The sequence below is a fragment of the Periophthalmus magnuspinnatus genome, chromosome 14 (assembly GCF_009829125.3).
Source record: "Periophthalmus magnuspinnatus isolate fPerMag1 chromosome 14, fPerMag1.2.pri, whole genome shotgun sequence".
Taxonomy (NCBI): Eukaryota; Metazoa; Chordata; class Actinopteri; order Gobiiformes; family Gobiidae; genus Periophthalmus; species Periophthalmus magnuspinnatus.
In genome coordinates this window covers 25420367-25448333 of record NC_047139.1, presented here as the reverse complement: position 1 = coordinate 25448333, position 27967 = coordinate 25420367, and the positions used below count along the sequence as shown (strand labels likewise).

At 41.5% G+C, this 27967-nt stretch overlaps 1 protein-coding gene across 2 annotated transcripts; it reads left to right on the top strand.

The window, feature by feature from the left end:
- Positions 1–27743, top strand: kdm6bb (lysine (K)-specific demethylase 6B, b). Of its 2 annotated transcripts, none has more exons than XM_055226421.1 (21): positions 1–186; positions 2169–2296; positions 4261–4384; positions 16125–16181; positions 16263–16464; positions 16648–16866; positions 17173–17328; positions 17401–17652; positions 18144–20476; positions 20602–20728; positions 20868–20973; positions 21422–21627; positions 21726–21886; positions 21971–22039; positions 22737–22885; positions 22975–23089; positions 23704–23891; positions 23986–24127; positions 24467–24593; positions 24660–24830; positions 25293–27743. In XM_055226421.1, exons 3-21 carry the CDS (start codon positions 4266–4268, stop codon positions 25314–25316), a joined length of 4923 nt encoding a protein of 1640 aa, XP_055082396.1. In that variant the 5' UTR covers positions 1–186; positions 2169–2296; positions 4261–4265; the 3' UTR covers positions 25317–27743. The 2 variants fall into 2 exon arrangements, with proteins under 2 accessions (XP_055082396.1, XP_033834062.1); XM_033978171.2 differs by having other exon boundaries at positions 2165–2296.
- Positions 27744–27967: the final 224 nt, after the last annotated feature.

Genomic DNA, 27967 nt, shown 5'->3' with positions numbered 1-27967 from the left:
CAGCACATGGATCGGTCTGATGTGAGAGCCGAGCATCAGAGAGCGGAGTGGAAACAGGAAGAGGAGGAAAGGGGAAGAAAGGAGACAGGAGAGGATCGGGAGAGACAAGGTGGTGAGGAGTGAAAGGGAGGACCAGGGGACAAGGGTCCAGAGGGCGTGAGGACCAAAGAGCAGACACTGAAAGAGGTAAAGAGCGCAGCCGCACACTTCACAGGATGTTCAGGCGCTTGTCTCTTTAATTTAAATGTCCTGCCTACAGTGACACTCCATACAAGTGAATGTGATTGCTTTTTTCTGTTGATTTATCCTTCCACAGCCTTAATCTGCTGTGTTGTGTCTTGACTGAAGACACTGCAGTAGCTGTCTGCAGACTGTGCTGCACATTCATGCATGGAACACAGACACACACAAGCAGAGCTCGCGCACACTCTCACACACACACATGCGGACACAGAGCTCACGTGCACACACTTGAGTGTAGGAGCAGGAATTTAGAAATGATGAATGTGGAGGCGAAGGGAACTGTTGCAGTAGCACACTGTTGTGGTTACAGCTGTACTTGCTTGTAACTGTTGAATAGCAGACACACTGTGGGTGTTTGGGGACTGATAGTGTTTAGTAGGTAAACTAAGATTAATCTCATTTGAATTCAAGTCTAGACTTGGAGGCATTCTGGGCTTGCCTTCAATAAAACTTAGCTTTGCTGAGAGTGACACCACTATATATATTTTAAGTTGTTTAAAACTATATTAATAAATGACCTGTCTTTTGTATATGACCTAAAACAGGCACTTTTATCAGGTAAATCAGCCGGTATTATCCCCGGCTTAGACAGCCACCTGGATATTTCATCTGAGATGGCAACCACCTCACCAGGAAGCCGTCTAGCACACACACACACACATAAACACAGCCATCTTTGAACCGGTTAACCCGATCCATTGCTTTTGTTCATAAATTTGTGACTATGGGGCATTGTCTGGTAAGAGACACCCCTCTTTCTTGTTCTTGACCTTGCCTTGGTACATTCCAGTACCCCTCGGAGTGCTGTGCTTTATGGAGCACACGCCGGCTCAGGCGGCTTTTATGGAAGGGGAGAAGGGGACGCGGCTGTGCAGAGAGGGGCAGTGGGGATGTTATTTTTAGAAATCAGATACTGTATGTTGCTTCTCTGTGATTGTGACACTATTTTAGTCCCACTTCTATTGACATGACACACTGTCCACTTGTGCGTTGGTGGAGCTGGTTTGCCGGTGTCTGTGCCGTGTTGCTCCATCTGTTCCCACCATGTCTGCACTCCTCGTGTTAGTGAGCGGCTGTAGGAGCCACCAGAGACAGGCCTGGTCTGGTGCAGCCCATCCTTCCTTTTATGGCATAGGATCTGTATCCTTCCTGCAGCACACATACACACATGAGCACTCTATTACTCTACAATTACACTACAATTACACTAAAATTACACTAAGATCTGGGTGAGACATGAGCAGCACTCCTGCAATTGTCTGCTGCAGCACACAAGCACACAGTTACAATCATTAGACCAGGCTGTATATTTTAACATTAAAGGCCTAGACTTTTGCCTGTAGACAATCAGCACTAAATAATATTTTACTCAGTGTTTCATGTAAGGTATTCCAACATTTTATGCAGCTCATTCCCACTCACATGTGCATGCTAACATTCCACACCTTGCTGGAAGCCTAGCTCCCAGCTCTGGACGAAATGATATCATCGGTTGCCACGGATACAAGGACACAGCGTGTAGAAAGGGAGGGGGTGAGGCAAAGCCAGGCAATACACAGTGCAAGCAAGAGAAAAGAAGGCTAGGATATTGGATATCAGAAAGATCTCATTTGAGTCAAGTAGTAAGGATTGTAAAGCAATATGAACATAGTAGAAGGACAAATGAAAAAAAGCTTGTTTATTTCTCATTTTCACACATAAAATGTTTTTATTTGGAGAGGGTAGAACTGCAGTAATTATTGTCCAGAAACACATGTCTTCAGTCAGAGAAAACAACTGAGGAACATAACAGTGATATCTGAGGAGAGTCTGGGAGACCGTGAACAACACAGCACATTCTTTCTGACCTGTACATGTGTGCACCAACTGACTGGGGTATTTCCTCACTCCCTCCACTCTGTGTTTCTGTGTTCTCCAAAAGCCAGCGGGAGTGAGCATGTCTATTTAAAGAGATCGGAGCCTGCAGAAGTCTGCTGTCTTACAATCTTTACCTGACAGTGTCGAAGTTGGACCAGGAAATCTGCCTCCTTTTTCTTCAGCAGTCATTGTGAAGGTAACTCAAATGCATTTTGACAGAGATATACAGCTAAGACAATAAAGCTATGATGCAAAATGGCATAGAACCCCCTCATTGGACAAAAAGTGCAGACACATGAATGAATGCACAATTATTCCTCTGTAGTAAAATCCCTCACCGAGGTTTCCTTAGTGACGGAAATGGTGTTGTAGTTTTATCACTTTGTGGCAGCTGACTTTTAACACTGCTCAGATTAATTGTTGGATCTGTGCTTGCACTGCACATTCTTTGTCTTGGGTTATCCTGTTGTAAAACAAAGCTTTTGCCTAACAGCAAAGTTAACCTTTCTGTTCATGACATCATTTGGCCTCTGAGTTTGATTCCAGATGTCTCCAGTGAACTCTGCACATATGGATTCAATACTGTGAGCACAGCAGCATTGTTAGGCAGAGTCACATTTAAAACGCAGTTAAATGGAAGCGAGGCATTACAACTGTTCTAAAAAAGTAAATTCCACAATGCAAATGGGAGGGTCTAAACCAGATGGGCTCTCTATAGTTATTATAATCTTCCTTTGTAGCAAGCTTAGGGTTAAAGCGAGAATAGCAGTCTTTTCTTGTCAAACAAACAGAGCAATTGAAACATGGTGTCTAACAATGTATTGCTTGCAGCATACCAAGCAGTGAGGAAGCAAGATCTCTCACAAGAGCACTGCTATATATGAATATTTCATCCTGGATACATTATTTTATACTGCTGGGCATCAGCTGGTAACTACACTCCTGAACACATGAATCCACTTTATAAACAGGATGTTATGATATTATCACACAGTTTGTGCAGCATTTTGTTCTAAGACTAATGTTATGAGTGCATAAGAACTCTTTGTCTACTTCTTACAGTAAGAGTAATATCTAAATGCTGACTCTAAAAAGCCAGAGGCGTTTGCAGTAAAATGTATGTGTGTCTGTGTGGTGTCCTTTCTAACAGGAGTGAACCGCTCTAAAGTCATTCACTTAGCTCATTCACCACTCACAGTGGGGTCATTGTAGCAGAGTAGCAGCCATGTCATCACAAACAAACCTTTGTGGAACAAACCCAACAATAAGGGATGTTTAGAACATAATAAACACTGTTAAGACCATTTACTGATAGTTTGACCATTTACAATCTAAATATTAGACACCTTCTAATTTGCAGCTTCAGTTAAGAAGCTGTCACAAATCCATTTAGAAAAAGGCAGAGGAAATGCAGAGCTACTTTTAATGACCCATGTTAGACACTGCGGTATGATTTCAAAACACTTTAAATGAGATATGTGTAAATAAACTCAGATTTATAGACTCTTTCAGCCTCTGCTCCAGTCGTGTTTCCTCTCTTTGTTCTTACAGTGAGGTTGCCATGGTCTTTCCTCTTAGTGCATGTTGTGTCTGTCTCTGCATGGCCACTGGCTGTGGTGGCTGCTGGGAAGCAGTGATTAGAGAGGCAGAATGCCCAATGCAGCTGTGGCTGACTGATGATATGTCCACTGAACAGGTCCAGAGCAGCTAACAAAAACACAAGCTTTCACCTTCAGTAGTCACACATCTGTGGCAGAGCTGCACCATATATCACATTCATACAATTATGACATCACAAAGGTTGCATTTATTTACACCTCTGTTCTCCATGTTCTTATATGTATATGATTATTGTATTCATTTATCAGTTCATATTTCAGTGTTTTCTCAATTATCAACATGCAGAATCCTACTTTATAAACATTTGTTGCAAATCTAGTCAGCCATTTTTTTTTCCCCAAACTTGTGTAGTTCTAATCTTTTACATTATTAAATGTGACTGATTAAATGGTTTAATAGTTTATTTTGCTGTGTGCAGCCAAGTTTTTGGAAGTATAAAGTATAAAGTGTAGAGACCTGATGTGAAAATCTATGTGTGTGTGTGTGTTTGTGTGTCTGTGTGTGCTGTTCAGTATTATCCTGTGACACTCTCTGTGGCAGGCTGCATGTATCACCCCGTGGAGCTGTACTCAGGCCGTAACACATGGGACTCCTACCCAGCTGGAGGACCTAACAGAGGACAGTGGCCTTCTGTACACAGTCGGCCCTGGAGCCATGCTCAAAGGTCAGTAACGCCATTACAAAACTCATACCTTTATCTAAGCTTTTACTATTTGACTATGTAGTTCCACAGATGTCAAGCAGGGCTATTTCTAACCAAAGTAAAAAAAAAAAAAAGTAGACTGAAATCCATACAGCTAAAGTGAGTAACTTCCATGGCTATGAGAAAGTACAACACACAAATATACACATTTCTTCCTCGAAAGTCTGAATTCTGCTCCAAACCACATGCTTTTACTGATAGAGGATTGTCTGTAGACTGTCAATTAAAAAGACCCAATCTCATCATTGACCATTAGAAACTACTTAATCTTGTTTGTGAAAAAAGTTGATCAATTGCACATGCCTTATTGTGACTCTATCATTGTGTGCAGAGGGTCATTGTAGCCTGTGGACCCAGAGTAGATGTTTGTGCTGATTCAAGTTCAGAAACACATTAGAAGCTGACTGATGAACTGGCTGTAATGAGCTTATTCATCTCGTGTCTCTTGAGCTGCAGCTGGGAGCATGTCTCCATCTGCAGTGTGAGAACCAGGACTCTGAATGAGGAAGCTGATTGTGACTGCAATGAATATGATGAGGACTAGAGCCATTAGTGTCTGATTAGAGATTTGGGCTACAAACAGTCAGTCATGTTATAGTTGCTCTTTTAATAGAAATCAACTTGAACTGAAGAACAACTTAAGTGTGGTTTATATGGGTTACATAAGTGTCAAATTTCTATAAAAAAATGATTTTGTAGAAAAGTAGATTGAAGTAGTCCAAGAGTTGTAAAGAGAGGTAGGAGATTCTGGATGTCTAATGTATGGATGTCTAAGTTTATTTATTTTTGGATAGTATTGTCCATTGAAGTCTGGCAATGGTTCCACTGTAGGAAGTATTATAATCTGTGATGACGTAGGCCAGATAAAACTATCAACAGTTAAAGTGCGTACTGGAGGTGTCCTTGGTACAGTAGTAGTAGTAGTACAATTACCCTTTCTCTTAACATTTTCATTACATAATAATAAATTATTAATAATGAATTATAAGAATTATAAGAATTTTATCTTATATAATATCTATGTGCATATAACTGGTTGGATTGTGGCTTTTAAATTGCATGTTTATTGTTTGTGAACACCTTTGGAAAGCTTCTATTTGAATGCTCCTTCAGTGTGAGAAGATGGATGTTAATTTGTTGCTGTGCATTTGGCTGTTTAGCAATAATTAGGGAGTTTAGTGGTACAATAATCCCAACCTGGGTTTTATTGCACTTGGATCGCTTTGAGACTCAATGAGATGCCGTGAGGAATAACTGTTGGAATAGTAAATTCTGCTTGTTGAGCATTGGTATGCACAACACAGTGTCTTAAACTATGCAGATATTTTATTGGCCCTCGCCACTCACGAAGTGATGGCGAGGGGCATTGTTCTTCCTGGGTTTCTTCTTCTTATTATTATTATTGGCCCTCGCCACTCACGAAGTGATGGCGAGGGGCATTGTTCTTCCTGGGTTTCTTCTTCTTATTATTATTATTATTATTATTTTTCCGCTAAAAGGATCGCATTTTTCACCCCCTGAACGTCGACGAAAAGTCCCACATATATATATAGGATCGACCGGCTTGGTGAAAAATTTCATAAAATTGGCATCGCGACAATGTCCGAAGCACACCGGCTCGACAGCGCCACCTAGAAAATTCAAAATTTTGAAATGAATTGGGAGCCGACACGCATTTTTCGCCCTAGCTTGACGAAATTCACACCAGTGATAGAGCTCATGGAGACAAGCAAAAAAGCCAATCATAGTGCGGCCCTAGGACGGACAGGAAGTCGGCTATATTGAATCGAAAATTCGCCAAATTTTTCGTTGCGTATTTTCAAAACCCTACTAGTCTCAGGTTTTTGGTCCAAATGAGCTCAGATTTCACATGCCACATCCACACACATGGGTTTTCAAAAGTTATCCACATTTTCTCCGAATTCCACACGGTTCGCCCATACGCCGCCGCCAAAATACGCCTTCGTTTCCTGTTTTTTCGATGTCCTCTCACGACCACAGGCATTGCCCTACAGAGCTCACATTCACATCACATATGTGTGATTGGGGCATGAATGGAATGCAATATTAATTTTAATCAAAATGAATACTATAGCGCCCCCTACCATAGGGGTGAAACGCCAACATTATCGGATTCCTACGAAATTCGGGAAATAAATTGGGGGAATGACGTGGACCAAAAAATAATATTACGGGCATAGGTCATTTTTCACACTTGGCCACCAGGGGCGCAAAGACTCCAAAAAAAATCATTTAAAAATTTCTGACACGCACATGCATTGGTCTACACAGCTCAAATTCACATCACACGTGTGATATGAGGGTATTAACAGAATGCACTATTAATTGTTATCTAAATGAACACTATAGCGCCCCCTACAGTATTGGTAAAATACACAACTTTGTCCGATTGGCATGAAACTTGGGGAGATAATTGTGGGCATTAAAAGGGTCAAAAAAGTCCATTACACCATACCTGTATTATGTACGTGGTTGCCGGTGCAAAGCCACAGACCCCTCTCATATAGAGTCAGAGCCACACAGCTCAGGGCCACACTGCATATTAACATTGTTCTTCGTTTTTCCGCCAAAACAATTGCATTTTTCACCCCCTGAACATTCACGAAAAGTCTCACATGGGGGTATAGAATTGACCGGCTCGGCAAAAAATTTCATAAAATTGGTGTTGGGAAAATGTCCCATGCCCCCTGACTCGACGGCGCCACCTAAAAATTCACCCCTATGGGAGAGGAGCCTGGTTTATTTTGGAAAACACACACAAAAAGCAGAACAGTGATAGAGAATGGGGGGACAAGCATAAAAATGAATTGAAGCACTGCTCTATGACAGACAGGAAGTCGGCCATTTTGGATCAAAAAATCGCCACTTCATTCGCAGCGTGTTTTCAAAACGCTACTAGTCTCAGGTTTTTGGTCCAAATGAGCTCAGATTTCACATGCCACATCCACACACATGGGTTTTCAAAAGTTATCCACGTTTTCTCCAAATTCCACACGGTTCGCCCGTACGCCGCCACCGAAATACGCCTTCGTTTCCTGTTTTTTCGATGTCCTCTCACGACCACAGGCATTGCCCTACAGAGCTCACATTCACATCACATATGCGAGATTGGGGCATGAGTGGAATGCAATATTAATTTTAATCAAAATGAACACTATAGCGCCCCCTACCATAGGGGTGAATCGCCAACATTATCGAATTCTTACAAAATTCGGGGAATAAATCAGTGGCATCACAAGAAACAAAAAAATACATTATGGCCATTAGTCATTTTCCACGGTTGGCCACCAGGGGTGCAAATACTACAAAGAAAATCATTAAAAAATTTCTTACACGCACATACATGGTTCTAGACAGCTGAAATTCTCATCACACATGTGATATCAGGGCATTAATAGAATGCACTATTAATTGTTATCTAAATGAACACTATAGCGCCCCCTACAGTATTGGTAAAATACACAACTTTGTCCGATTGGCATGAAACTTGGGGAGATAATTGTGGGCATTAAAAGGGGCAAAAAAGTCAATTACACCGTACCTGTATTATGTACACGGTTGCCGGTACAAAGCCACAGACCCCTCTCATATAGAGTCAGGGCCACACAGCTCAGGGCCACACTGCATATTAACATTGTTCTTCGTTTTTCCGCCAAAACAATCGCAGTTTTCACCCCCTGAACGTCGACGAAAAGTCCCACATATAGGTATAGGATCGACCGGTTTGGCGAAAAATTTCATAAAATTGGCATTGCGACAATGTCCGAAGCACACCGGCTCGACAGCGCCACCTAGAAAATTCAAAATTTAAAAATGAATTGGGAGCCGACATGCATTTTTCGCCCTAGCTCGACGAAATTCACACCAGTGATAAAGCTCATGGAGACAAGCAAAAAAGCCAATCATAGTGCGGCCCTAGGACGGACAGGAAGTCGGCTATATTGAATCGAAAATTTGCCAAATGTTTCGTTGCGTATTTTCAAAACCCTACTAGTCTCAGGTTTTTGGTCCAAATGAGCTCAGATTTGACATGCCGCATCCAGACACATGGGTTTTCAGAAGTTATCCACGTTTTCTCCAAATTCCACACGGTTCGCCCGTACGCCGCCGCCGAAATACGCCTTCGTTTCCTGTTTTTTCGATGTCCTCTCACGACCACAGGCATTGCCCTACAGAGCTCACATTCACATCACATATGCGAGATTGGGGCATGAATGGAATGCAATATTAATTTTAATCAAAATGAACACTATAGCGCCCCCTACCATAGGGGTGAAACGCAAGCATTATCGGATTCCTACGAAATTCGGGGAATAAATTGGGGGCATGACGTGGACCAAAAAATAATATTACGGGCATAGGTCATTTTTCACACTTGGCCACCAGGGGCGCAAAGACTCCAAAAAAAAATCATTTAAAAATGTCTGACACGCACATGCATTGGTCTACACAGCTCAAATTCACATCACACGTGTGATGTGAGGGTATTAACAGAATGCACTATTAATTAGTATCTAAATGAACACTATAGCGCCCCCTACAGTATTGGTAAAATACACAACTTTGTCCGATTGGCATGAAACTTGGGGAGATAATTGTGGGCATTAAAAGGGTCAAAAAAGTCCATTACATCATACCTGTATTATGTACGTGGTTGCCAGTGCAAAGCCACAGACCCCTCTCATATAGAGTCAGGGCCACACAGCTCAGGGCCACACTGCATATTAACATTGTTCTTCGTTTTTTCCGCCAAAACAATCGCATTTTTCACCCCCTGAACATTCACGAAAAGTCTCACATGGGGGTATAGAATCGACCGGCTCTGCGAAAAATTTCATAAAATTGGTTTCGGGAAAATGTCCCATGCCCCCTGACTCGACAGCGCCACCTAAAATTTCACCCCTATGGGAGAGGAGCCTGGTTTATTTTGGAAAACACACACAAAAATCAGAACAGTGATAGAGAATGGGGGGACAAGCATAAAAATGAATAGAAGCACTGCTCTATGACAGACAGGAAATCGGCCATTTTGGATCAAAAATTCGCAGCTTCATTCGCAGCGTGTTTTCAAAACGCTACTAGTCTCAGGTTTTTGGTCCAAATGAGCTCAGATTTCACATGCCACATCCAGACAAGTGGGTTTTCAGAAGTTATCCACGTTTTCTCCAAATTCCACACGGTTCGCCCGTACGCCGCCACCGAAATACGTCTTCGTTTCCTGTTTTTTCGATGTCCTCTCACGACCACAGGCATTGCCCTACAGAGCTCACATTCACATCACATATGCGAGATAGGGGCATGAATGGAATGCAATATTAATTTTAATCAAAATGAACACTATAGCGCCCCCTACCATAGGGGTGAAACGCCAACATTATCGGATTCCTACGAAATTCGGGGAGTCAATTCATGGTCTCAGAAGAAACAAAAAATTACATTATGGCCATGGATTATTTTCCACTGTTGGCCACTTGGGGCGCAATGAATGAACTTTGACTTGCATGTCTATGAATCATATCTACTCCTAGGTTTTTCATCCGAATTACATCAAACTCCACATACAGTATGTGCATATGTCGATTGTCAATAATCATCCACGTTTTGGGGATATTCTTTCTGGTTTATGCACAGCACACTGTCAAAATATGACTGCTTTCCTGCATATTTGATTACCTCTCACAGACACATGGATCAGCCTAAAAAGCTCAAATTCTAATCACTGATGCGGATTAAAACTGTGAATAGAGAACCATTATAAACATGTGGCCAGTGACCTCCATAGCGCCCCCTACTGTACAGGTAAAAAACTCAACTTTGTCCGATTGGCATTAAAGTTGGTGAGATCATTGTGGACCTCAAAAGAGGCAAAAAAGTCCATTACACCATACCTGTATTGTGCACAAGGTTGCCGGTTCAATGCCGTGGACCTCCATTATAATGTGTGGGTCACGCATATTTATATAGAAACTGTGTGAAGGGGGGCGGGTTGCAGCCGTGGGGTGGCCAGGCGGGGAAAATGGTGCGTGAAGGCGGTGGCCGGCCCCGGGCGGTCGCGTGGGGGGGCGGTCGCGCAGGGGGCGAGGGCCATCATCGCCGCTTGCGGCTTTAATTATTATTATTTTTCCGCTAAAAGGATCGCATTTTTCACCCCCTGAACGTCGACGAAAAGTCCCACATATATATATAGGATCGACCGGCTTGGTGAAAAATTTCATAAAATTGGCATCGCGACAATGTCCGAAGCACACCGGCTCGACAGCGCCACCTAGAAAATTCAAAATTTTGAAATGAATTGGGAGCCGACACGCATTTTTCGCCCTAGCTTGACGAAATTCACACCAGTGATAGAGCTCATGGAGACAAGCAAAAAAGCCAATCATAGTGCGGCCCTAGGACGGACAGGAAGTCGGCTATATTGAATCGAAAATTCGCCAAATTTTTCGTTGCGTATTTTCAAAACCCTACTAGTCTCAGGTTTTTGGTCCAAATGAGCTCAGATTTCACATGCCACATCCACACACATGGGTTTTCAAAAGTTATCCACATTTTCTCCGAATTCCACACGGTTCGCCCATACGCCGCCGCCAAAATACGCCTTCGTTTCCTGTTTTTTCGATGTCCTCTCACGACCACAGGCATTGCCCTACAGAGCTCACATTCACATCACATATGTGTGATTGGGGCATGAATGGAATGCAATATTAATTTTAATCAAAATGAATACTATAGCGCCCCCTACCATAGGGGTGAAACGCCAACATTATCGGATTCCTACGAAATTCGGGAAATAAATTGGGGGAATGACGTGGACCAAAAAATAATATTACGGGCATAGGTCATTTTTCACACTTGGCCACCAGGGGCGCAAAGACTCCAAAAAAAATCATTTAAAAATTTCTGACACGCACATGCATTGGTCTACACAGCTCAAATTCACATCACACGTGTGATATGAGGGTATTAACAGAATGCACTATTAATTGTTATCTAAATGAACACTATAGCGCCCCCTACAGTATTGGTAAAATACACAACTTTGTCCGATTGGCATGAAACTTGGGGAGATAATTGTGGGCATTAAAAGGGTCAAAAAAGTCCATTACACCATACCTGTATTATGTACGTGGTTGCCGGTGCAAAGCCACAGACCCCTCTCATATAGAGTCAGAGCCACACAGCTCAGGGCCACACTGCATATTAACATTGTTCTTCGTTTTTCCGCCAAAACAATTGCATTTTTCACCCCCTGAACATTCACGAAAAGTCTCACATGGGGGTATAGAATTGACCGGCTCGGCAAAAAATTTCATAAAATTGGTGTTGGGAAAATGTCCCATGCCCCCTGACTCGACGGCGCCACCTAAAAATTCACCCCTATGGGAGAGGAGCCTGGTTTATTTTGGAAAACACACACAAAAAGCAGAACAGTGATAGAGAATGGGGGGACAAGCATAAAAATGAATTGAAGCACTGCTCTATGACAGACAGGAAGTCGGCCATTTTGGATCAAAAAATCGCCACTTCATTCGCAGCGTGTTTTCAAAACGCTACTAGTCTCAGGTTTTTGGTCCAAATGAGCTCAGATTTCACATGCCACATCCACACACATGGGTTTTCAAAAGTTATCCACGTTTTCTCCAAATTCCACACGGTTCGCCCGTACGCCGCCACCGAAATACGCCTTCGTTTCCTGTTTTTTCGATGTCCTCTCACGACCACAGGCATTGCCCTACAGAGCTCACATTCACATCACATATGCGAGATTGGGGCATGAGTGGAATGCAATATTAATTTTAATCAAAATGAACACTATAGCGCCCCCTACCATAGGGGTGAATCGCCAACATTATCGAATTCTTACAAAATTCGGGGAATAAATCAGTGGCATCACAAGAAACAAAAAAATACATTATGGCCATTAGTCATTTTCCACGGTTGGCCACCAGGGGTGCAAATACTACAAAGAAAATCATTAAAAAATTTCTTACACGCACATACATGGTTCTAGACAGCTGAAATTCTCATCACACATGTGATATCAGGGCATTAATAGAATGCACTATTAATTGTTATCTAAATGAACACTATAGCGCCCCCTACAGTATTGGTAAAATACACAACTTTGTCCGATTGGCATGAAACTTGGGGAGATAATTGTGGGCATTAAAAGGGGCAAAAAAGTCAATTACACCGTACCTGTATTATGTACACGGTTGCCGGTACAAAGCCACAGACCCCTCTCATATAGAGTCAGGGCCACACAGCTCAGGGCCACACTGCATATTAACATTGTTCTTCGTTTTTTCCGCCAAAACAATCGCAGTTTTCACCCCCTGAACGTCGACGAAAAGTCCCACATATAGGTATAGGATCGACCGGTTTGGCGAAAAATTTCATAAAATTGGCATTGCGACAATGTCCGAAGCACACCGGCTCGACAGCGCCACCTAGAAAATTCAAAATTTAAAAATGAATTGGGAGCCGACATGCATTTTTCGCCCTAGCTCGACGAAATTCACACCAGTGATAAAGCTCATGGAGACAAGCAAAAAAGCCAATCATAGTGCGGCCCTAGGACGGACAGGAAGTCGGCTATATTGAATCGAAAATTTGCCAAATGTTTCGTTGCGTATTTTCAAAACCCTACTAGTCTCAGGTTTTTGGTCCAAATGAGCTCAGATTTGACATGCCGCATCCAGACACATGGGTTTTCAGAAGTTATCCACGTTTTCTCCAAATTCCACACGGTTCGCCCGTACGCCGCCGCCGAAATACGCCTTCGTTTCCTGTTTTTTCGATGTCCTCTCACGACCACAGGCATTGCCCTACAGAGCTCACATTCACATCACATATGCGAGATTGGGGCATGAATGGAATGCAATATTAATTTTAATCAAAATGAACACTATAGCGCCCCCTACCATAGGGGTGAAACGCAAGCATTATCGGATTCCTACGAAATTCGGGGAATAAATTGGGGGCATGACGTGGACCAAAAAATAATATTACGGGCATAGGTCATTTTTCACACTTGGCCACCAGGGGCGCAAAGACTCCAAAAAAAATCATTTAAAAATGTCTGACACGCACATGCATTGGTCTACACAGCTCAAATTCACATCACACGTGTGATGTGAGGGTATTAATAAAATGGATTATTAATTGTAATAAAAATGAACACTATAGCGCCCCCTACCATAGGGGTGAAACGCCAACATTAGCGGATTCCTACGAAATTCGGGGAATAAATCAGTGGCATCAGAAGAAACAAAAAATTACATTATGGCCATGAGTCATTTTCCACGGTTGGCCACCAGGGGCGCAAATACTAAAAAAAAAAATCAAAAAATTTCAGACACGCACATGCATTGGTCTACACAGCTCAAATTCACATCACACGTGTGATGTGAGGGTATTAATAAAATTGATTATTAATTGTAATAAAAATGAACACTATAGCGCCCCCTATCATAGGGGTGAAACGCCAATATTATCGGATTCCTACGAAATTCGGGGAATAAATCGGTGGCATCAGAAGAAACAAAAATTACATTATGGCCATGAGCCATTTTCCACGGTTGGCCACCAGGGGCGCAAAGACTCCAAATAAAATCATTTAAAAATTTCTGACACGCACATGCATTGGTCTACACAGCTCAAATTCACATCACACGTGTGATGTGAGGGTATTAACAGAATGCACTATTAATTAGTATCTAAATGAACACTATAGCGCCCCCTACAGTATTGGTAAAATACACAACTTTGTCCGATTGGCATGAAACTTGGGGAGATAATTGTGGGCATTAAAAGGGTCAAAAAAGTCCATTACATCATACCTGTATTATGTACGTGGTTGCCAGTGCAAAGCCACAGACCCCTCTCATATAGAGTCAGGGCCACACAGCTCAGGGCCACACTGCATATTAACATTGTTCTTCGTTTTTCCGCCAAAACAATCGCATTTTTCACCCCCTGAACATTCACGAAAAGTCTCACATGGGGGTATAGAATCGACCGGCTCTGCGAAAAATTTCATAAAATTGGTTTCGGGAAAATGTCCCATGCCCCCTGACTCGACAGCGCCACCTAAAATTTCACCCCTATGGGAGAGGAGCCTGGTTTATTTTGGAAAACACACACAAAAATCAGAACAGTGATAGAGAATGGGGGGACAAGCATAAAAATGAATAGAAGCACTGCTCTATGACAGACAGGAAATCGGCCATTTTGGATCAAAAATTCGCAGCTTCATTCGCAGCGTGTTTTCAAAACGCTACTAGTCTCAGGTTTTTGGTCCAAATGAGCTCAGATTTCACATGCCACATCCAGACAAGTGGGTTTTCAGAAGTTATCCACGTTTTCTCCAAATTCCACACGGTTCGCCCGTACGCCGCCACCGAAATACGTCTTCGTTTCCTGTTTTTTCGATGTCCTCTCACGACCACAGGCATTGCCCTACAGAGCTCACATTCACATCACATATGCGAGATAGGGGCATGAATGGAATGCAATATTAATTTTAATCAAAATGAACACTATAGCGCCCCCTACCATAGGGGTGAAACGCCAACATTATCGGATTCCTACGAAATTCGGGGAGTCAATTCATGGTCTCAGAAGAAACAAAAAATTACATTATGGCCATGGATTATTTTCCACTGTTGGCCACTTGGGGCGCAATGAATGAACTTTGACTTGCATGTCTATGAATCATATCTACTCCTAGGTTTTTCATCCGAATTACATCAAACTCCACATACAGTATGTGCATATGTCGATTGTCAATAATCATCCACGTTTTGGGGATATTCTTTCTGGTTTATGCACAGCACACTGTCAAAATATGACTGCTTTCCTGCATATTTGATTACCTCTCACAGACACATGGATCAGCCTAAAAAGCTCAAATTCTAATCACTGATGCGGATTAAAACTGTGAATAGAGAACCATTATAAACATGTGGCCAGTGACCTCCATAGCGCCCCCTACTGTACAGGTAAAAAACTCAACTTTGTCCGATTGGCATTAAAGTTGGTGAGATCATTGTGGACCTCAAAAGAGGCAAAAAAGTCCATTACACCATACCTGTATTGTGCACAAGGTTGCCGGTTCAATGCCGTGGACCTCCATTATAATGTGTGGGTCACGCATATTTATATAGAAACTGTGTGAAGGGGGGCGGGTTGCAGCCGTGGGGTGGCCAGGCGGGGAAAATGGTGCGTGAAGGCGGTGGCCGGCCCCGGGCGGTCGCGTGGGGGGGCGGTCGCGCAGGGGGCGAGGGCCATCATCGCCGCTTGCGGCTTTAATATATAAATATTTTCCCTGCCTCATTTCAGACACAAAATAAAACAAGCGGTTAGGGTTATGACTTGACATTTTAGTCCTTAATTGTTGCAGTCTGGACTTCCAAGTAAATGGCAATGATATAAGACAAGTTAGACATGTAATTATGGGAAAGAAAAGCTTCCATGGAGATAAGACACAACAAAACAGCAATTTCCTATCACAACCATACATTTATATACATATACACCACACAAATGAGTGTCATTACTATTGTTATGTCCCTGTAGCAACACCAATGTCTGTTCTAACTATGCTGCTCTCCTGAGATACCATAACATCTTTATATTTATGTTAACCATAATTATTTTTTTCTTCTTCTTCTTCTTCTAGATGCCAAGACGGGCGCAACCAACCACACCATCCACAATCATATCGCCTCTATAATAGGTCAATGTTTTCAATGTTTTCAAGTTTTCTCTAATACAACAATACAGCATTTGGTTAGTTTTTATCCTTTTTTTAAACTAGAGAGGACAGACCCATTGACCATGTTCCGGGCAAGAATCTGTCTAAGGGACATCCCATGCGTGTTTGGGATGATAAAGAGCAGCCATACAAGACCCAGAGCTGGCACCAAGATTTGCGGTCCTTCCATAACAGAGGGGGAAGCAGTTATTTATCAGGACCAGGGGAGCACTACACCAACTGGAACAGCAGTGGTAACTCTTTGGTAAGTACTGCTGAGCCAAAATAGAGAAATTTAGGTGCACTATGTAACTTTTCTGCCACCAGCTTGTTTCCATGGAGGGATTAAACTTGTGTATCTTGTATTGTTTCAAGTACTGGTGGTGCAAGCCCTCCATCAAAAAAGTTACACAGTGCACCTTTAATGTTGGCTGTCTGTGTGTGATAGCCTCCTCACCGCAGCAGAGATCCACCATCACTGTCGGATAGATTTGCCCCGTCAGATTGTAGAAGGAGTTTTCCAGGTAGACTGGTAAATAACAGACCATTACCATGGAAACGACCCGCCCTCCACCAGCGCAGAGAGCAGTTTCACCAGCACAGCCCACCTCAATCTTTGTCCCCACGAGAAGAGTGTGCAATCAAGAGGAGAAGGGACTCTGAGCAGGTGAGAGCATGTGGCCAGAGATTCTTTAGCTGTAGAAAATACTAAGCATCAAGTCGACACTGGGGAGGATGAGGGGGTTATGTGTAAAATTAAAAAAAATAAAAAAATAAAAAGAAGACATAGCAAAAGTTTAGTTTCTATGACAACATACATGTATAACCATTGTGTGCAACAGAATGTATCATATGATATTATATGGAACCAGTGTTTAATATATGTAAAGAAACTGTGTCCAAATTACAGCTTTGACGTTTTTAATCTCAATTTTACTTCTAATTATAATACATCATATATTTTCTTTTTTAGTCATTTCATCCTGGCTCAAGGCATTCAACATTACCTACCCACCCTCCATCACCATCACGGCACCACCGCAGTAACCAAGAAGACTGGAAACCTCTGGGAAACAGGCCAGGACATTCCCAAAACTCTGACTGGAGGCCCTCAACCTCTCAGCATCAGGTAGACTCAACTTTTAACTTTATAACACATAACATGACATAATCTTCATATTGACATTAAAAATCTTTGAAGGAATCCTCAAAATCACATACTGGAGGGAAAAGCAATCCAACGTCTTTAAGTCGACCCCCACATCATGAAGGCAGGGGAAAAGAAGAGAGAAAGACCCCCTGTTCACCAGCAGATCACACTCGTGTGCCTTATAGTCACCAAAACCCCCACCACCATCAACGGCACACTGGCCTCAGCAGAACACAACAGCACAACCCCCCACTGCACCCTGTGGAGGATAAGGATTCACGCAGCAACCACAAGCAAAGACTAGTATGTAAAACTGTTTTTCAGGTAGTTTGACAATGCTAATCAATCAAACATGTTAATAAAACTTTGTAGAAAGATTTATCTGAGATCAAACAAAAATAATTGAGTTCTCAGAAACCATAGTTCATCCTTTCTGAATCCTGTCTATTAATGAGTTTTGGAATTGGAATTCTTCTTCAGGATTGACGTAAAAACAGGAACATGTGCTGAGAGAAGCATACAGAGCATAAAGAAAGACAGATACATATTCAATACATTTGAACAGGCCAATATTTAAAAGCAGCAGTGAGACACACGACTACTAATAATAAATACTGCATATTGCACATAATGATGAGGTAGCAGTAGGTCACGTTTCACCTATTAACAGCAAATTAAACCCAATGAATAATAAATTTGACTTTACTCACTATTATACTGCAAACAAATGTGGCTATAATATTTATCTATTTTGCACAAAATAAACATATATTCATATATGTTTTTTTGTCCAGGGGGCTCAGCACCGGGGAAGTTCAAGGGATCCAGGTCCTTCCAAGTCCTCTGCTGCAGACGCTTCAACTGTTTCATCCACACATTCCACTGCCAACAGCCCAACTGCCCCATGCAGTCCCACCTCGCATCGACGAGAAAGCTCCCCCATAAACCACCGCAGTAGTCCTGGCAAAAGCACTCATCAGAAAGTCCACAGAAGCCCTAGTCATACTCCGAGATCCAGTCCGTCTGTAACACTATCCACGAGCACAGGCTCATCAGAAAAAAGCAGGAAGATCCCACAGCACCTGACATCCAAACAGTCCTCTCACAAGTCCAGAGAAAACAAGCTTAAGTTTAAAGAGAGGAAACTAAAAGATAAAAAGAATCGAACAGGTGAAGATAAAGACAACAGAAAGACCGATGAAAGAAAACAGCGAAGGAAAAGAGAAGGGAAGTCCTCAGATGAGAGGAAGAAAAAGAAGAATAAAGCATTAAGAAAAGAGATAGCTTCAAAAGAGAGCGCTCCTTCCATCTCCAGATGCAGTTCTATAGTAGAGGCCAAAGTAAAAATATCAGAAAATCACAAACACAGAGAAAGGAGTGAACTAGCTGACAAGGTGTCCCATAGACCAGCTGTAAATGTCCAGAATATTTCTAAAATCCACTCATCCCCTAGTAGAGACAGGCACACCTCAGCAAGGCTGTCCTGCAAAACAGATAATCATAAAACCCTGAAAAAGAACAGCAAGAGCTCCAAAGTTCATCTCAAGAAGAAACTAAAGCGGCCCCTCCATTCAAAAGACAGACAGGATAAGAGTGTAGAAAAGACTCCTTCTATACTGGAAGGCACACACGCAAATTCCCACGATGCACTCCCATCCTTACTGTTCAAAGCCTTAGAGCCACTGAGTACAGCATGTTCTGTAAGCTTGCAGCACCCCATCCGTGGGAACCAAATTGGGAAAAGACCTGTTCTCAAGGCCCCAGATCTGCAGCCAGTAGGGATCATGGGAAATTTGAGAGATTCTGTGGACAATTCTGCGAATAGTCCACCTGTGCTGAGTTGGCAAGGCTCTCCAGTGTCTGTAGAAGATGATGACGAACTCGAAAAGGGAGTAATAAGTAGACCTGTCCTGCAGCCCAGCCCAACGCAGTCACCTTGTCCTGAACATAACATGGATTCTGATGGTAATATGGATGGAATCACGAACGATAGTACGTTTGAGACTCCCATTACAGTCGACAAGGTAGAAAGCAATAGTGAGGCGTACAATCATAAAAAAGGAATAGATGATGTTTTTAAAAGTTTGGCTACATTCCTTGGGGGGCAGAGGATACCGTGTCGGGGTGGTCCATTTGGTGGGCCTCCTGGTGTGGACTCGAAAGGAGTGAAATATTCATCATCTCTCTCAATACAACCAGACATTTACAGTCTTGAGAATCAGGATGCCTCCTCTTCATCAAAACCGAAGAAGGAATTACCTGTTCACTCTACCTCAGGTGCAGTTTTGAGTCCATCTTTTAGCACCAGCCCCATGCAGAAACGACAAAAAGAAGATAGTATTGTGAAAGAGGAAGAGAAAGAAAACAATATTGAGGGTGATAGTGAAAAGCTGCAGGCCCCACTTCTGGACAGCTCACTAAGCGCTGAGCTCACACTAACCACAACACACACAACTGCACTCCAAGGCTTTATTCACATGCCTGCCAAAACAGAGGAAAGAACTGCAAATCTACGGTGCTCTGACTCGGACAGAAAGAGAAAACATCCAGCTCAAGATGGAAACCAGGAAGAAGAAACAAAAACAAAGAAAAACAAAACAGAAAGCGGCGCTGTTTGTCATAAAAACAAAACAAATGAAATTAAAGTTGAATGTAAAAAGCCGGTTTCATTCTCCGTGCCGGTTATCTGCAGAGAACTCCTCCAACAAAGCATGCAAGGCCAGACTCCTCAGGAAAACCAAACTTCACACAGCAAAGACATCCAAGCAGACAAGAAGCCACACATTGGTAGCACGGAGGCCACACACACTACTGTAAACACAAAACAGAATAAGAATAAAAATGCATCAAAGGCAGCTGGAAATAAGACCTCAAGGTCAACTATAACAATCAATCTGACAAAATTATGTGTCACCACACCAGCATCAAAACCCCCAGTACCTCCAAAAGACCCTCTCAAACTGAAAGCTCTGTCTCTGGGCATGTCCAAGGAGGTTAAGATCCTTTTGGTCCGAGTCAAGAGCGATGGACGGCAGACTTACAACATATCAGAAGTGGAGGAGCAGCGAATTCCACTGTCTACAATCAGCATTCGCAACACGGCCTCTGAGCTGATCAAAGCCTGCAAGTGAGTGTAACATCTAATATTAATGTGTGAAAGACTTGAATTATGCCGTGGCTTTTTTTTTTTTTTTTTGATATCTTTTTTGATGAATCATGGCTCTTGCATGTCTTTTTATCTCTGTGTTCCAGGGGAGTCTGGGTGAAGGGGAAATTTAAAGAATCATACCTGCTCCCAGCCTTTTCTGTTAAGCCCAACATCGAAGTCCACATCCCAATTCCACGGGACAAACTCAACCCCCCCACTCCAAGTATTTATGTAAGTCGTCCACATGCGTTACCTGCATCAAAGATTACTCCTATAATCACAAAATACTCATTGCAGTGAATTTTTTTGATTATGTCTGTATATAAATAAATGTAATAAATAATTATGAAGCTCGCTGTTGTGTTTACAGTTAGAGAGCAAGCGAGACGCCTTTTCTCCAGTCCTCCTTCAGTTCTGCACAGATCCTAAAAATGCTGTTACTGTCATCAGAGGGCTTGCTGGCTCCCTCCGCCTCAGTGAGTTTATGTTTATTCACTGTACATTTGACTGGTTTGTTTGCAGGTTTTTTTGTTTTTTTAAGTTTTTAAATAACTTTAACATATTTGTGAGTGACAGTAGACTGCCTGCATCACACCCAAAAATGCTCAATAGCTAAATTCTCAAGCTAATGTGATCCTGACCGAGCATAGCCCAAGACCTGTACATGGGTCAAACTGCTTCTGACATGGTTGGCCCAGTAACATTGAAGGATGGGTCAAATGCAGAGGATACATTTCTCTATGGGGACAAACAATAAACTGAACCTTAAACTTAATGCTTCTTACACTGTTTTAATTGCTGTTGCTGTGACATCTGAGATTAATAACCCAACTGAAAATAATAATGCTTTAAAAATGAATAATAACAAAATAATAATAATAATAAGAGTGCTTATAGTGATATATGTTTGGTTTTTTTTATAAGATCTTGGCTTGTTCTCCACCAAGTCCTTGGTGGAGGCAAACTCAGACCATGCAGTGGAGGTGCGGACGCAGGTCCAACAACCTGCCGATGAGAACTGGGATCTAAAAGGCTCCTCTCAGACATGGCCCTGTGAAAGCAGCCGCTCACACACCACTATTGCCAAATACGCCCAGTACCAGGCCTCCAGCTTCCAGGAGAGTCTAGAGGTGTGCATTGTTATGCTTTGAACTAACACAATGTGTGCAAATATATGTCATTTTTAATAGCACATAATGGATTTTAAACAAATATAAATGTCTTACAGGATGAGAAAGAGAGTGAGTCCGAAGAAGAGGACGATGAAGACAAGACACCTGAACCAGCTCAAACTAAATACTCTGTATCATTAGCAAATAGTAAAAGCACCTCAGCCAAAGTCAGTTCTGTATCTGCAGCTAGTAAAGGTCCTGGTACCCATAATGTCAGGTTAGCTCAAGTATTGATGCTGCTTGAGACATTAAGTACTTTTTTATAATAATACTGACTTGAGTCTTGTTTTTTTTTTCCCAGCTCAGAGCAGAAACCAGTAGGAAAGGTTATAAAATTTGGGACCAACATTGATCTCTCTGATCCTAAAAGGTGGGATATCCATTAGGGATAAAATACTATATGCTTTTCAACATTATAGAGGGAATATAACTTAGCTAAATCCAGACTGAGGTATGTGGCACTATGAATTGTAGGACAATGAACTGTAGAACTCAATTCATCAATCTGGAAAAAGCTCTCACTGAAAGCGCTTGGGAAAGGAGGACTGTGATGATGAATATTTGATTGGACAAAGCATCACAACAGCAGAACAAGCCAAAAAACTTGTTTGTTAAATCATGTTGAGAGAAAAGCTTAGACAACTTTATCGTCCATAAATGCATAAAGCAAAGCACTCTGCAAAAACAAAGTAATGCATATTTACACTCAAATAAGTCTCAGTACATCCATTGGCATCACCATGTTTGTTTTGATTTTGTTTGGGCACTTCACTTTTGACTTCTGTCCAAACCACAATGCTGTGATTGGTCTGAAGCACTGGTTAACCGGGCCCGATCGCGACAGTGGGAGCTTAGCCAGATGGATTTTTGTGAGTTTGTGAACTTACAAATATTGTGAAAATCCATCTTGCTGGCCAAGTTAGAAGTAAAATAGAAGGATTTTTCACTCATCTCTTGTCATTATAAATATATTGTTTGATTGTTTTTTGTTTGTTTTTTATCCCAGTGTTGCCTTTATGTTTTGACATCATTAATTGACTTGGCTATCTGACATGTTGTGTAATCAGGTGGAAGCCACAGTTGCAGGAGCTGCTGAAGCTGCCAGCATTCATGAGAGTGGAGTCCAGTAACAACATGCTGAGCCACGTGGGTCACACCATCCTGGGCATGAACACCGTGCAGCTCTACATGAAGGTGCCAGGCAGTCGCACTCCAGGTACCCGTCTATACAAGGCCCTTGGACAATACTTCTTGTGCTTTCAAATTATGATCTGTCTAAAATTATGTTTGACTTTTTTCAATCAGGTCACCAAGAAAACAATAATTTTTGCTCAGTCAACATCAACATTGGACCTGGTGACTGCGAGTGGTTTGCTGTCCATGAAAATTATTGGGAGGCTATTAACAGGTTTTGTGAGAAGTAAGTTTAATAGGTCTGCATTTTTGTTCAAATTAAAGGGCCTGTGCTTGATTCTGATTTCAAGAAGATAATTGCTCTTTATATGATGCAATAAAATTTTTGGGGTGGATACTAACCTATAGAGAAGCAGGATCACTAGTTTTTCATCAGGCTCATTGTTCAGACCATGAGAAAACAATTGCCTGTCACTGTCCCAGTCCTTTGATTTCCTGACATGGTGCATATTTTTGGTTAATCTTTTCTTTTATTGATCAATGACCGTTTCATTATTTGAGTTCATAACTTTCTGTTGGTTAAATCAGCAAGTTTTTGAAGCCCTGTGAGGCGACTTTTGTTGTGATTTTGCGCTCTAGTTTGATTTGATTTATCAAGAGAGAAAAAAATCACATATAGTGGGCAGAGATTGATGAGAACCATGTGGAAATAACTGCATGAAATATCCCAAACAGTTGTTTCTCTGTCGTTGTGCAACATCAGAGTAGAAGAAAGGAGTAAGTGGGCACTGTTAACTGTAACTAAAACATGGTTCAGATTCTGGTAGAGGCCTTTTAAGTCCCAAATATGACAGTCCCACATACCTGCCTATGTAACTGATTTAATTGTTTTGTCTTCAGACATGGGGTGGACTACTTGACTGGGTCATGGTGGCCAGTGCTTGAAGACCTCTACAGCTCTAATATCCCTGTTTACCGCTTCATCCAGAGACCAGGCGACCTGGTCTGGATCAATGCGGGGACTGTCCACTGGGTTCAGGCTGTGGGCTGGTGCAACAACATCGCCTGGAATGTGGGTCCACTAAACTGTGAGTTAATAAGCAAGATGTCATCTCAAATTACTAATTAAATCTAGTGGCTCACATGCTGCCATCCTTACCCTCTGCTTATTTTCTCTTTCAGCATACCAGTATCAGCTGGCTCTGGAGCGCTTTGAGTGGAATGAGGTGAAGAAGGTTAAGTCAATTGTCCCAATGATCCACGTTTCATGGAATGTGGCTCGCACCATCAAGATCACAGACCCAGACACTTATAAGTTAATCAAGTAAGTTCTAGCTTTACTAAGAGCAACATTGAGTCTTTCCTCAAACAACAGTCCTTCAAACGGCCAACATACATACTGTTTAGATCTCCAGTGTAGATTTAAGTTGGGTGGAAAGTTGGGTAGGTGTGAGAGAGTTCTGGGGGACACATGTTTTTGTAAAATGGCAGCCTTCCCAGTGACCAGGTGCAACTAACTTGTAACATACAGGGCTTCAAGTGCACTGTGATTGTAGGGCTAGGTATACTGTAGAAAACATAATCTCCCTCTTTTAAATATATTTGCAGGTTTAGGTCTATTTCAGTCTTTTAAAAGATTTCCTATTGTTGTCATCCTATTCAGACACTGCCTGATGCAATCCATCAAGCACATCCAGATTCTCAGAGACCAGCTGGTGGCGTCTGGAAAGAAAATCTCTTACCAGAGTCGTGTGAAGGACGAGCCGGCTTATTACTGCAATGAGTGTGATGTAAGAGTTTTTAAATACTAGTTTATGCATAATATAATTTACACTTATAGGAGACTTTGTGTGCAGCTGGAGGTATTTAACCTGCTGTTTGTGACGAGTGAAAGCAGCAGTAAAAAGTCCTATGTGGTGCACTGTGAGGACTGTGCGCGGAGGAAGAGTCCAGCCCTCACAGGAGTAGTGGTGCTGGAACAGTATCGCATTGAGGAGCTGATGAGGACCTACGACAACTTCACTTTGGTCAGTGTCATGCTACAAATGTTTACAAAGGCCTCCAGGTTTCTATAAACTGTAATCAATAACAAGGCCCTTCACCCAGCTTGCCAGTCTATGAAGGTGATGTGTGAGTGAGATTAACGTCAGTCTCATGGTGTAGATTGCCCCCATGCCAGGGCACAGTGGCTACAGAAGAAGCTTTCCAACACCTGCTGTGGGGGAGGGAATGGATAATGCAGTATAAAGCACTTAGTATTTTGAAAGTCGCCATCTTAATCCAATAAAATATTGTTATGAATAATGGCTATGTAAAAATGTATTAGAAGCAAAAGCTAAACTGGTAATAATATAGCACAGTTTTTTTTAAGACATTTGATGAATGTTTGAATTAACAACACATACATGCACACTTAAATCAATGTTTAAGTGTGCATGAATGCATTACTCTGGTACTATTTACCCCTGACTCTTTTATTCTCTCCTCAGGCGCCGATGCAGATCCCAAAGTGACAGCTCCTCCCTGGTGTCTATCAGCCATAACCAAAACTCTAATGGCAGCACAAACATTGTCCTGAAGGCAATCTGTTCCTGTTTTTCAGCCAATCACGTTTACTCGGTATTGTTTACATCACACAAACACAACATGGATACTCAGCCAATCCAACAATAGCTCACTGTCTTCCCCAGCTGCTGATTGGACGTGTGTTGTAGGAATAGAATGACTAGAATGGTAAATTTTTCATACAAGAAACATTTTTACAAACAAATGTGAGCTTTGCTAGCACTGAAAATCAGGTTCTTTGTTCAACGGACACTGCTGTGATTTCAATAGCGTCAAGTAGCCGGTTTTATGTGTAATTCAGGTACTTTTATGCAAATTTACTACTAGGAACTTTTCTACACCAATCTAGTTATTCTATGTGTCCATGACATTGGTGTGATTCTGTCGTACCAGCAGGGGGACCTCTTCTCACAAGTAGCTGATTGTCACATTTTGGCATCTACTGGTTTTTGTTTTGGTATTCAGGTAACATTGTCACTTGTAATTTCTGTCTGTATACTATTTGAGGTGCTATCCAATTCATATTTATTCCGCTTAGATACTTAAAAAATAACATACCAGCCTAGAAGTACACCACATTGGCCTTGTGAACTGTATTTAGAGGAGTGGTAATTGGAGGTTTAAACTTAAGACACATTTTTATGTAATAACTATACAAACAAATGGAAACATTTTCTCTAAAATACGGGTTTACTAAAGGACTAATATGGTTTTATTCTTAGTTGGAAATCTGTGTGGGAAACTACAATTCTATTTCCAGATAATGGTGTTTGGTGTTGTTTCTATTGTACACAAATGAAAACACAGTTTTATTTTTGGAATGGAAATATGGTCCCAGTTTTATACCTCTTGTGTTCTCTTGTTACTAGATAAGAATTGTAAATTGTGCATTAATTTATAGAGTTCTCGTTGGTGTGCATAGATGCAGTACAAAGTAAGGGGTATGTGCTGAGCTCCTTGAAGTCTGATTAAGTAATAATGTCCCTAGAGACACACAATCAAAGCATGCAAGCCAGTGAGGGCAAACGGGCGAGCTGCAGCATTTTACTTCTCCAAAATGTTCTCTTAGTGTGCACTTCTCTGTCGACTTAGGTAACATGTTTAGTTTTAGCACTTAAATCAAGTTAAGCCTGGTGTTAAACATACAGACAGTTGTTTCAGTTTAAATGTCATGTAAATAGACAAAGAGACTCAACCTGTTGTAAAGGCAGTACTGTGCAAAAGCCTTTAACCATGTACCCGATGGCTCTGTATTGCAAAATGATACAGAATCCCTTCAAGACAAACCTGGATCCAAGAATTTTAATAGCTAGAAAGTAAAATTCTATATTTATTAAGCTCCTAACTGCATTTTGGGTTTTGCTTAAGGCTCTGCACAATACTGTCATTAATCCATTTTACCTCATAGTTAAACAGCTAGAGCAACAAACGCTACAACAATACATTTTCTAATTCACTTTTGTGTATAGAATGTTTCAAACTTGGCTCTGCCCACGCCCATCACTCTGTGCACACCATGCAATGTACATAATGTATTGTTTAAAAGTCTAATGCAAGAACCAACGTAGTTTTGTTCTCAGTCAAATGTATTGTTTATATTGTTTGAATACTTCAGTCATTTGCTTCTGCTTTGTTGTTGGTATATTCTAAAATCTTCATAAATATTCTCTTTAATTGTTGTGGGTCTCTGAGCCCACTGTTATACCTCTTTTTTGTTGTCATTTTTGTTGGATATTAGAGAAAATTGTAAATTCTAACATTATTTATAGTGTACATTGTTTTTCTGACATATTTATTGCACATCAAAGGTACTTCATGTAAGAAGGGGCTACAAGGTATTTTCAAAAGTACAAGGGTAAAAGAGAGTGGAGAGGGCAAGTGCAATTGGGGGCGGGTTTATTTACATGGTGCTAGACCCCTCCTTGCCTCAGTGCCCCTCATCAACAGCATTAAATGATGTATGAACACTCACACTTTTGGTGCTTTTACAAACCATAACAAGACTGGTTACATAAATGAAATGATGTCTTTGTACTGTATCAACATCTTTTCAAGTTCTCTTTCATTGTATAAAGCTCATGAATGGTGAGGCATTAGTGGTTTATGAACATAAGCGATTGTTCACGTAATTGTTGAGACTTTTGGGGATCTGACTTGTAAAGGCATGGTTTGTTTTCTTTCCAGTGTCTTGTCTCATTTGAATTATTTGACTGTATTTATGTCCTTTCGTTCTCTTGTTTGATTCATGCTGCACTTATTTCTTTGAGAAGTCACATAGAAAAAACCTGAGCCAGACCTGTCTTAAATCCCTCTGTGATTTTCTGTGACATATTGTATTGTTGTTCAAGAAATAAAAAAGGTTTTGATAAATTGTTCATTATTAGTCTATGAACTGTAACAGCACTGTGTAGGCATAAACTTTGAATTTACTTCCAATATTTTAGAGTTGTGAATGAAGAACTATAACATGCTGAAACAGTCGATAAAGAGTGTGCCAAATGTCCATTTCTATAAAAGATGTGATTGTTTTGCTTGGAATATTCTGTAGTAAAGCATTAAACTTATCTATCGCCATGAAGAAGTTAAAAGATCTGTGGAG

What these genes read in the sequence shown, in the direction of transcription:
- kdm6bb (XM_055226421.1), top strand. Translation starts at nt 4,266, where the DNA reads ATGTATCACCCCGTGGAGCTGTACTCAGGCCGTAACACATGGGACTCC. An exon ending in TCATATCGCCTCTATAATAG is followed by an intron (nt 16,182 to 16,262) that starts GTCAATGTTTTC and finishes TTTTTAAACTAG; the next exon opens with AGAGGACAGACCCATTGACC. An exon ending in GCTTCCAGGAGAGTCTAGAG is followed by an intron (nt 21,628 to 21,725) that starts GTGTGCATTGTT and finishes AATGTCTTACAG; the next exon opens with GATGAGAAAGAGAGTGAGTC.